Source organism: Oncorhynchus gorbuscha, linkage group LG01, assembly GCF_021184085.1.
Source record: "Oncorhynchus gorbuscha isolate QuinsamMale2020 ecotype Even-year linkage group LG01, OgorEven_v1.0, whole genome shotgun sequence".
Taxonomy (NCBI): domain Eukaryota; kingdom Metazoa; phylum Chordata; class Actinopteri; order Salmoniformes; family Salmonidae; genus Oncorhynchus; species Oncorhynchus gorbuscha.
This window is the reverse complement of record NC_060173.1, coordinates 65641805-65653943: the sequence shown is the minus strand read 5'-3', so window position 1 is coordinate 65653943 and position 12139 is coordinate 65641805. Positions and strand designations below refer to the sequence as shown.

At 38.3% G+C, this 12139-nt stretch overlaps 1 protein-coding gene across 1 annotated transcript in view; it reads right to left on the bottom strand.

Moving 5' to 3' along the window:
• Nucleotides 1-11704, bottom strand: part of LOC124041078 — a 36864-nt gene extending 25160 nt beyond the window's left edge. Inside the window, exons 1-2 of the mRNA XM_046358242.1 lie at nt 8609-11704; nt 7653-7754 (exon numbers count right to left, since the gene is read on the bottom strand). Coding sequence (XP_046214198.1) covers nt 7653-7754; nt 8609-11512 — 3006 coding nt within the window. The 5' untranslated portion in view covers nt 11513-11704. The remainder of the gene's footprint in view (nt 1-7652; nt 7755-8608) is intronic.
• Between the last annotated feature and the right edge of the window lie 435 nt (nt 11705-12139).

The following is a 12139-nucleotide window of genomic DNA, read 5'->3' as shown; positions in this document are numbered from 1 at the left end:
GTGAATTATATGCGTTAAAGCTGGATGAGTCAACAAACGTGACGGGCCTGGCACAGCTTCTGGTATATGTCTGTTACGTTTATGAGGGGTCAATTAAGGAAGACATCCTCTTCTGCAAACCACTGGAAACCAGGACAACAGGAGAGGATATTTTTAAAGTGCTGGACAGCTTTGTGACATCAAATGGACTTTGTTGTTCAAGATGTGTTGGTATCTGTACTGATGGTGCAAAAGCCATGACAGGGAGACATAGTGGAGTGGTAACGCGCATGCAAGCAGTTACTCCCGACGCCACTTGGGTACACTGCAGCATCAACTGAGAGGCTCTTGCTGCCAAGGGAATGCCTTACAGCTTGAAATACTTTTTGGACACTACAGTGAAAATTGTTAACTTTGTTAAAGCAAGGCCCCTGAACTCTCATATATTTTCTGCACTATGCAATGATATGGGCAGCGAACATGTAATGCTTTTACAACATGCAGAAGTGCGCTGGTTATCAAGGGGTAAAGTATTGACACATTTTTTTAAATTGAGAGATGAGCTTAAAGTTTTTTTTACTGACCATAATGTTCACTTGTCTGACCGCTAGCATGATGATGAGTTTCTCACACGACTGGTCTATCTGGGTGATGTTTTTTCTCACCTGAATGATCTGAATCTAGGATTACAGGGACTCTTCGCAACTATATTCAATGTGTGAGACAAAATTGAGGCTATGACTAAGAAGTTGGAACTCTTCTCTGCCTCCATTAATAACGTGTTAAGGCTAGGCATAATACTGCCCCCTTTGGATGAATTGCGTGCCCATAGTAAACTGAAATAAAATCTGTCCAAAATTGCTAATATATGCATATAATATTATTATTATTGGATAGAAAACACTCTAAAGCTTCTAAAACCGTTTGAATTATGTCTGTAAGTATAGCAGAACTCACAGGGCAGGCAATCTCCCAAACTAGTTTTGGAAGCCTGAAACTTGGGGCAACTTTGACGTCATCACCCCCCCCCTCCCCAACCAGCTATGGATCTGGAGACACTTTCTATGTCTTCCACTAGATGTCCTCATTCAGTAGAGCATTTAATTGTGCAAATCCCGCGAGCTTTGACCCTTTGGGAGGCAAAATAGTGGCTGTCGTGAGAAAATACATGATCGTTAGGGCGCGCTTTGGGCACAGAGCTTCCTTTGTTCCAGATTGCCTGAGAAGGAGTATGATTGTCCGGTTGAATTGAGAATTGTTTCTTACGTTTATAACATCCTAAAGCTTGATTCTGCACTTAGTTTGACCAGTTTAGTCGACATATGATATGTAATTTTGAAGTTTTGATGCGCTACTGTTCGGGACCAGAAGTCATTTTGGATGCATTTCAGCAGAAAATGGTAGCATATGCTACTATAAGGACACACGAACTGAAACAAAACGATGGATTGGGTAAGTATGACTCCTTCCTCTACATTCTGATCAAAGACCATCAAAGGTAAGGGAATATTTATGTTGTAATTTTGTATTTCTGTTGACTCCAACATAGCGGAGAAATATTGCTTAGGTCTGAGCGCCGCCTCAGGTTATTGCATAGTCAACTAATTCTGTAACATTAAAAACAAATCTGACACAGCGGTTGCATTCAGAACCAGTGTATCTTTCTAACTATATGTAAAACATGTATCTTTAGTCAAAGTTTATAATGAGTATTTCTGTTATCTGGCGTAGCTTTCCATAATTTCTCCGGACATTTTTCAGAATTTTATGTACATGGAGTCAATGTAAACCGTGATTTATGGATATAAAATGCATATTATTGAACAAAACATAAATGTACTGTGTAACATGTCATATGACTGTCATCTGATGAAGATTTTCAAAAGGTTAGTGAATGATTTATTTTTTAATCCTGCTTTTATAATTTTATATTTTCTGGGACAAAATGGCTGCCTCTTGTCTTTGTTTCGGTGGTGGTCTAATATAAATATGTGCTGTGTTTTCGCCGTAAAACATTTAAAGAATCTGACATGCTGGGTAGATGAACAAGGTGTTTATCTTTCATTTGAGGTATTGGACTTGTTAATGTGTGGAGGTTAAATATCTCTAAGAATATTTTTGCATTGCCTGTGCCACGGTTTCAGCTGAACGGGGGGTTGGCGGACTCTGAGAGGGACGCCTCGCTTTAACTGGTTTTAAGAGTCACATGCTGGTAAAACATTTAGATCTGTATATAGTATCATTACATTTACCTTTACCTGTCAAATAACTGTCATAAATCAAGAGGTGCACTATTTCCAAGAATAACCGTGCTGTCCATGCATTCATCACAGGACCACTCGCAAGGTCAGCATTGCTCTGGCTACCAAGCAAAAACAAACATAATAAACTTAAAATTGAAATATGCTATTTATTTATGCAATTCATCCTTTACAATTGTTCATGCATTCATGCCTTTGTTTAGGAATACAGCGAGTGTACCTGGTTATATTTTTTTATTTATTTTATTATTAACTTATTCGTTTCTACTTTGTCAAAAAGAGCTGTAACTCGACTTTATTAATTACTATAACTCTATTACTAATCGAATCTACAAATAAAGTTAACCACATGGATTACACTGTAATGTTTTATTGTAAGGGAAACCGCTACAGGCCAGTTTTTTTCAAGGACTTTGTAGAATTATAAAAAATATATATAATTTCTCTATCTAAACAATTAGCTATGGTTGTATATATATTTTTTTAAATACAGTATTTCCACTAATATTTCTTCATGGAATTGACCCTTTATAATGTTTTAGTTTATGCACTATTTATTAAGTGCTGCACCTTGCGGGGTGATATGCATCACAAAGCAAAGGAGTTCTACACATACATGTACAAAAGCTATCCTACTTCATTTGCACATTTGCACATGCTGTATATAGACTTTTTCTACTGTATTATTGATTGTATGCTTGTTTATTCCATGTGTAACTCTGTGTTGTTGTATGTGTAGAACTCCTTTGCTTTATCTTGGCCAAGTCGCAGTTGCAAATGAGAACTTTTTCACAGTAACGTATGAGTGATCTGGCCATCATTCCATTTTTGTTTCACCTTTATTTAACCAGGTAGGCTAGTGGGATAAGGGAGGTAAAGGCAATAAATAGGCCATGGTGGCGAAGTAATTACAATATAGCAATTAAACACTGGAATGGTAGAATGTGCAAGTAGGGATACTGGGGTGCAAAGGAGCAAGATAAATAAAATAAATAAATACAGTATGGGGATGAGGTAGTTGGATAGGCTCTTTACATGAGCATAAATCATGTGTGGGGAAACACGTCCTATGATGATATCATTGATGATTTTGCCTCAAAGTGTAGAGGAATATTTTAATGGTAAGAATTTAATTCAAACATTAAAATGTTTACACACTTAGTAACATTTCACATTGTATGGCAGAGGTGAATTTGTGTAAATGACTGCTTAACTAACTATGTGACATACTTTCTCAATTTCTTCCAGACAATCCAGATAGACTGGTGCCCATCCTAATGCTGAAAATGCCCAGGCTGTAGATGGAACCAAAGTTAATCGCACAGCTGTATAGGTTTTATTTGACTATTTTAAGACATATAGCTGCAGCCATAGCTTATGTTTACATTGTATAGAGAAAGCTAAAATGTATAATATTGTGAGGACTGGACTAATTACCAGGCAGCAGAGCCAAAGCTCAGTGTTATATTTTATTATTTTCTACAATTTCTTATTTATGTTAATATTCACTTATTTTAAGATTATATTGAAAATATTCTATTCAATAAATATTGTTTGTTTATACCTCATTCTGTTCTGTATAGGTCTACTTATTCTTAGACCGGGTCAGGTAAGAGGGCCCCTTGAAAAATTTTGCTTTGGTCAGGACCGGCTCTGGCCAGAGCTTACCCATGATGTTGCACAACAATGTAAGTAAATAAGGCATCATTTTAGCCAAAGTATGATATATAGCCAAATCCAAATGTGTGACTTCAGATGTTTCCGTGACTCTTACGTGTCTTTTCCTATGAGGTTACATTTTCAGCCTATTGTACATTTTGTTTCAGGTTCGGTTTAATTTCAATGTTACCACCCACCAAAATGGCAATGTTTATTATTCAGAACCACTTGCTGCAAAGTTCTTTCTATTCACAAGTCATCTGAGAGGCAAACAGCTTTTCTCTGTAGCCTACACTCTGTAGCTGTTTTATCTAGCTGAAACCAAAGTTAAAATTGGCCAGATCATACAAATTCACAAAAACAAAAATTAGCTTTTTCGTCTAAAGTTATGGTTAGCAGTGCGGTTAAGGTTAGGTTGAACATTTCAGGAATAGAAAAATGTAGAAATAAAATGGGTTTATGACGTTGTGGTTGTGTTAACTAGTGACGACCTTGCACTTGGCCGCCTTGCCATGTAGCAAATTAAAATAGGGGGTGCAAACGAATGTTTTTGCACCTCCCCTTTTTTTAATTTGTCAAATTTCAATTATTTTGTAGCTAGTCTGCATAAAACAAAGATTACCATTTTATAAATTATGCATTTTAGAAACCACTCCCCACGTCGCCCAAAGATGAATGGTTTTGACCACTAACGTTTTAGGCAAATTCATTTTGCATGGCCCGGGTGTGCAGGGTTTGCTCATTTTCAACTATTCCATTTATCTTAATGAGAAAAGCATGCAAAACTAAATTGTCCATTGCTTCAATACACCCTTCAAACCATTCAATAGGCTATCCTTATTACCAGAGCTTACATTTTTTCTATTTCTATGGCAGATTCGCAGCCGCTATTTAGAAAATCCATTGATATATAGCTGCGCAATTTATATAATGCATTGTCTTCAGAAAGTATTCACACCCCTTGAACTTTTACCACATTTTGTTGTGTTACAGCCTGAATTTAAAATGAGTTACATTTAGATTTTGTGTCTCTGGCCCACACACAATACCCCATAATGTCAAAGTGGAATTATGTTTTAAGACATTTTCTACAAATTAATTAAAATCTGAAATGTATTGAGTCAATAAGTATACAACCCCTTGTATACAAGCCTAAACATGTTAAGGATTAAAAATGTGCTGAACAAGTCACATAGTAAGCTGCATGGACTCTGTGGGCAATTATAATGTTCAACATTATTTTTGAATAACTACCTCATCTCTGTAACCCACACATATAATTATCTGTATGGTACCTCAGTCGAGCAGTGAATTTCAAACACAGATTCGACAACAAAGACCAGGAGGGTTTACCAATGCCTCGCAAAGAAGGGCACCAATTGGTAGATGGGAAAACAATTCTAAAAGCACACAATGAATATACCTTTTAGCATGGTAAAGTTAATTATTCCACTTTGGGTGGTATATCAATACACCCAATCACCACAAAGATGTGGAATAAGTCAAGGGGTATGAAAACTTTCTGAAATGAATAGAGAGAACAAAGAATATAGCTATTTGATCATGTTCGTGTGCATGTTCAATATTAATGACGTCTGGAACCCAACATGGTTTCACTGGAATTATCAAACGACAAGAGTCAGACAAACGTCAACCCTCAACATGTCAACAGCTCGTATAAGCACAGTTTAGCTGAGACTCATCTCTTGACAGGTAGGCTGATAGTCTTTTTCGTAAATAATTATTTTCACCTAACACCTAATTATCTTAACTGAAATGTCCTCACATAACTTTCATTATCTGGCTAAGGTTAGCATGCTAGCTAGTTACACTGACAGAATTTCAGTTCTAGGACAGGAATTACATCATCAGCAATCTTCTCTCATGGAGCAAGGACATTTGGGAACCTGGGGATATTTCCAAATGACAACAATTCGACTGGTTTTATGGAAATTAAAAGCTGTGAAAACAATCCAACATGTTTCTAAAAATATTTCAGTTAATCTTGGATGCAATTTGTATGTGGTTGAAAATGAAATACGGTCAGCTTTTATGTCACAAAGAAATTGCACGTTGAGTCTACACAACAGGTCCCTAAGCACACATTTGCATTCTCTCATACTTCTCCACTCCCGTTCCTGAGACAAAATTGACATTTGGTCTATCATTTTACTGTGAGGGACACTTCATTCTGCAGGAGTTAATATTATAATAGGCTACATGTGAGGCTTACAGTCAGAGTCCAGACTTCAGTTACTATTCCCACCATTAAGCTACTTCAATTCCGGCATCCATACAGTGCCATTTACAGTGCCATTTGATAAATGTTTTAATGTCACATGAACAAGTAAAGTGGAATGCGTAGAGCCTTAACTTACAAAATCCAAATCAAACCTGCCATATTATGAAAGAAAACAAGCCAACTTAAGTTAGAATAGGGCATATGTCTCTCAGAGAATATGAAATAAAATATGTATTTCAAATAATCAAGATCTTTAATTTACTATAAGTTCCCCTCCATAACTTATTTGGACAAGTAGACATTACAGAACTGAACATCAATCCAATTATATACACCCTAATCAAAACTACAAGTGACTCAAAACAGCACCACTACAACTTGTGACTCGCCTTCAATCAAATGCTGCCACTTTCATTGATAGTTTAGACCTGTGGCCCTATCCGGTGACATCCTTTGGGACAGACTGTGATTAGATTGAAAAACCACCTGTGGTGGGCAAGAGTACATAATGCCCATTACGCAGCCAATTCTGGATTTACCGAGTAGCATAGAAAAGAATACTTGCTAGAAGCCACACAACAAGGAGTCTTGGCATTTTTAATGGTGCACTCAACCATAAAGAGAGAGTTCAAGATTGTGGCAATGAAGCCCTTTATCTTCTTCCCCAGTGTCAGGTGAACTCGTGGATACATTTTTTTATGTCTCTGTGTTCGGTACAAAGGAAGTTAGAAGTAGTTTTGTGAGCCAATGCTAACTAGCATTAGCGCAATGACTGGAAGTCTGTAGGAACAGTTATTGCTAGTTTGCAATTGTGCTAATGCTAGTTAGCAACTTTCTTCAAACTGCACGCAGAGACATACAAATAGTATCCACAACCCACTGGGCACAGACGTCAATTCAATGTCTATTTCACGTTGGTTCAATGTCATTTCATTGAAATGAAGTGGAAACAACGTTGATTCAACCAGTGTCTGCCCTGGGGGAAGTTAAGATAAAGAGCTTCATTACCAAAATCCCGAACTATGCCTTTAACAACTTGTTAAAAATTCATTAACAACAATTAACATTCCAAATAAATCTGATCACAGCAGATACAATCATTAAATTTGTATAGGCAAGTTGTGAACACGAAGGGACATATCACACATTATTTGATATGGACTATAATTTCAATACTATGCGTAAAAAGGTCGCTTGAAAGTGAAATGTATTATTTAACCATGGCCATAACAAGAGTAGTGATCTGACCCTGAAGAACTTGCTTGAATTTGGCAAAAAAAATGTTTTGTGATCCCTTGAATATAGGATCTCCTAAAAGTATGTTTTCTTTTGAAGCCTTTTTGAAGAAATTAATATTGATATGGACATAGAATAAAAAACAATGCTGTTCGATCAAATAAATTATTATTTGCATTTTGCTTTACTAATTAGTACAAAAGAGAGAGTTGAAAACAATCGACTCTAGTCGTTAGCATTTGTCCTTAAAGAGCCGGTCACACACATCAGCTTACCTTGAATGAACTGTGCACTAATGTTTCATCCAAATCAATCACCACACAGATCTTCCCTGCGTCTTTTGACTTGATTTGAGGGAGCAAAGGTTTTTCTGGGACCTGAAAGCAAGTAGGTAAATGTTAGGTTAATGAGCCAAATGATGACATCAAATTAATAGATGCAATTAGAATATTTTGTAATGTTTGTGCTCTAAAGAAAATTAAAAAAACACTGTGACATGATGCAAAAACCATTAAAAAGTGTGCATGTGGGTCATGAATTAAACTGATAACATTACCTCATGAAATTGTAGTGCGAAAGCACACTGATAAAAGGTTTGTTTGTGAGGTTGAGAGAAATGAGTTATAGAGGAATGTGTCCATGGGGGGGGGGGGGGGGGGGGGGGGGGGGGGCATAAGACAGCAATTTCCAAACAGCTGGTGTTCTGTTGATGGAAAAAGTTAATGTCAATGTGACTGTGGGCTATCATGGGTCTGTGGGCTGACTATGAGCTAACCCTTCCCTCATCAAGTAGGCAATACCGACTATACTAGCAAGAGGAAATGTGATGACCAAATAAGCAGCCTATAATACTGTGCAATACAAATTTGTTTGCCCCAAGCAGAGTAAATAACCAGGTCATAACTTTTATAGGCTGACATTAATACCACCTACTGTGTCAAGCAATAAGAGCCTTATGTTTAGCCATATCCTCCCCTTTTTCAGTTGTGTTGCCACAAATTTGATCCAATGCCAACACAGCCAAAGCTAAAACTGAATGGTCAATATGTAAAAAAAAAAAGAACTGGCCAAATACATTGACAAACACACATATTTTCTCTGTCAAATTTCAGTTTGATGCAAAACCTGAAACGTTCATATATCATGTGAAATTTGAAAGCAGAGCTCTAATCAAATTAGGTGCATGGTATACAAAAAGAATTTAAAGAAAGGTGCAAAGACCTTGAAATACCTGGTCTCTCGGTGGAACGCAGTACTCGCATTCACAGGACTCCTCAGACTCATCGTCATTCAGCTCCTCGTCAGACTCTTCACTTGGTTGTTCAGAGGCCACAATCTTAAAAAATTCATGCAACTCTGTTTTCTCATCCAGCTCACTTTTTTCAGCGGGCTCTGTTTGTTCGGCATGATGTTCATCTGGCTCGCTGACCATGGAGATTTTACTATGTTCAGCACCATCAAAAGGGGGGCTTGTTTTCTCAGACACCTGCTCTGAAAGGTCCTCGGACTCTGGGGTTGGGAGGTACTCTGAGACAACATTGTGTTCCTCCCAGCCCTCAGACATATATGGTGTGTTCAGATCCTCACACAATTTAGATGACTTGTTTTGCTCATCTATCTCTTCCGAAGAGGTTGTAGAGGAATCAGTTTGATCTCCATTGAATTCAATACCATCAGGCATAGCTGGTTTGCTTCCTTCAGTGCATAGTACAGTGTCTTTGGTTATAACCCCAAGTGAGTTAGGACATTCACTCTCCTCAGCACATGGAGCAGCAGGCTCTCCCTCCTCAGTGCACACTCCATCTTTAAAATATGTCTCAGGAGTGCTGTCATCAGTTCCTTCATTAAAAGTATCATCAGAGTCTTCTTCATCACAGAATTGATAAACACTAGATTCATTGGCTTTGCTTTCATATTCATGGTGCTCTTCATCACTTGGTTCACAGGCTTTCTCCTCAGCGCAGAGTGCATAAGCTTCCCCTTCCATGGAAAATTGTGTATGTTCACAACCATATGCGATGCAAACTTCATCACACAGTTCATATGATCTATAAGCTTTGTCTCTAGCATATGGCTTGTATAATTCATCTTCTGCAATGCGTATTTTCTGGTCTTCTTCATCAAAAGATTTATCTTTTTCAAAGCATGGTTCATAAGTCTCATCATTTTGGCCCTCATATGTTTCATCATCTTCAACAAAAGACACTTCAGCAGAGGATCCATGAGAAGCTTCCTCTGCACTGTGCTCGTACATGTCGTCCTCATCAATTAAGGGTCCATTGGCATGAACCTCACTAGCTTTATCTTCAGCAATGCAATCTTCCTCAACAAAGGGCTTGTGGGCCTCAGCCTTAATAGCATTGTCTTCTGCTACAAAAGCTTCGTAAACGTCAACTTCATTAGCTGAGGCTTCTTCAAAACAAGATTCACATCTTTCCTCCTCTGCAAAAGATCCAGAGGCTGATGCCTCATCATCAGCACAGTCTACATTAAATGGTCTGTCCTCAGCACAAGTATCATAAGATTGATCAACTTCTTCTTGACTAAAAGCTTTATTCTCATTGATTTTCTCATCAAAAGCAAGTGATTCAAGCATTTGTTTGCCACAGGGTATATGTGTTTCTTCCTCATTCATAATGGGCACTTGAGGTTTAAGTTGTTCAAAAAACTGCTCATGAACCCCTCCCCCTTCAAAACAGGAGGTATAAGGTCGCCTTTGAGAAAAGGTATAAGTATCCTTTTTATCGAATAAGTCAAAGAATTCCTCAACAACGACTGCATCCAAGTGAGGTTTTTCTTCATCAGCTTTGCTTTCCTCACATTCTACCGCATCTGGACAATTATCAAAAGATCCCCATATCTCTGAACAGAATTTAGCTTTATCATCCCTGGATCTGTCTGGTGCTCCTTCTTCCACTAATGCTTCATAGGATTCAGCTGAATCAGTTAATAGGTCTGAATTTATACTGTCATCGATGCAAAATTCTAAATAACTTGTTTCAATGGATGAGCACTCAGAAGACTTGTCTTCCTCAGAATAAAATGCATTGCTAGGCTCATAGTATTTGTTATTTATGCTTTGATGTTGACTGGTATAGCTCTCACAGGAATTACATCGCTCAGTCAGTTCACACTGTACACTTGTCTCACTTTGCTCATAGAGATTGTTTTGCAGTTCACAGTGCCCAGAGGGTATATCATTTTCAGCAGATAGATGACTGCATTGTTCAGCAAGAAAAGTTTGCTCAGTGGGTTCACAAACTTTAGAGACATGTCTACTTTCATTGGGATCAACTTGTTCAGCATAGCGTTGAGAAGGCATGTTCAAATCTGAAGAATGTATAGGTTCTAATGTTGTGCAAAACTCTGAGTCAAAAAGCCCACAGATTTCAATTTGTTGAACTGTAGGCTCAGCGGGCTTTAAATCATCATTATATGACATTGTAGTCTCATTATATTCTGTTGGATGTTCAATATTATTGTATTTTCCTGAATACTCACAAATACCAGTGCAGTGCTTAAATGATCTGATTGATTTAGTAGATTCAGAGATGTCAGGTATGAAGTCATATATCTTAAATTGCTCAAAAAACTCAGAGCTCTCAGCAGGTTCACTTGGCTCAAAGGACATACAGTGTTGATCAGAAGGCTTGCATTGTTCAGATGACTGAAAGTGTCCTGTGCAATTTTCGCAGTGTTGCCTAAATACAGAAGCCAGACAGTCATTAGCACAGTGCTCAGAGGACTTGCTGAACTCAAAGCACTCACAATGTTGAGTACATTCTTCAAATGATTTACTTAACTCGGAAGACTTACACGACTTACACTGATTAGTGTGCTTGTGAAGAGCTGGATAGTCCTCACAGGGGTGGTTGATCCATTGTTCAAAGCCCTCAGAATGCCTATTATAATGCACAGAAGGTTTACTCTCCTCTGCATGTTCTACATTCATGTTGTAATGATCGGCACTGTGCACAGAGGAATCTATTTGTCCATTGACCTTTTGGGGTTCAGTATAGTCCAAAGAGTTTTTTATTTCGTCCACAATGATGCAGGGTTCAGCAGATTGCTCAGAAGGCTCGCTTGAATCCATGGCTTCAATTAGTTCTGACACCTCACAGTGTTCAGCAGGCATGCTTTTGGCAGATGTGTCAAAAGCTTTGCTTTGACCAGAGTGCTTCTTTAGGTACACAGGGAGCTGACCTCCAAATAGGTTTGTAGTGTTCAGAGGTTTTAAACTCTTCCAAGCATAGATCGAGAGAGTTGTTTTCTCAAGGGAGGTGACAGAGTCCAGAGGGCTGGCAGGTCACAGACAGCTCCTTTGGTACTAGTGGCTTGCACTGCTGGGGGTCTTGACTGAGTCCACAGCCCGCCTGAGACAGCAGCAACCCCACTGAGCCTAGCACACAGGTCCCTTTCCAGGAGACCTAGCACTTTATTTTGGGGCTTCAAGAGACGTGACAAATAACTCCTGGAATATCAAATCACTATAAAAAGCTGAAGTAAGGCATAAATCTGAAACTGACACACGAGAAGCGTCTTGAACACCTGATCTGTCTATAGCGAGCTAACTGCCATGTTGTTTCTCAAGAATGTGTTCAATAGAGTCTTGAACACCTGATCTGTCTGTAGTGAGCTAACTGCCATGTTGTTTTCCAAGTTCAATAGAGTCTTGGCCGGCTTTGTCAACTGCCCAAAAATTGGAATAGCCTGATATCATGTCCTGTTTAGCAGGGAATGCTGTTAAGTGATTCACCTTAAT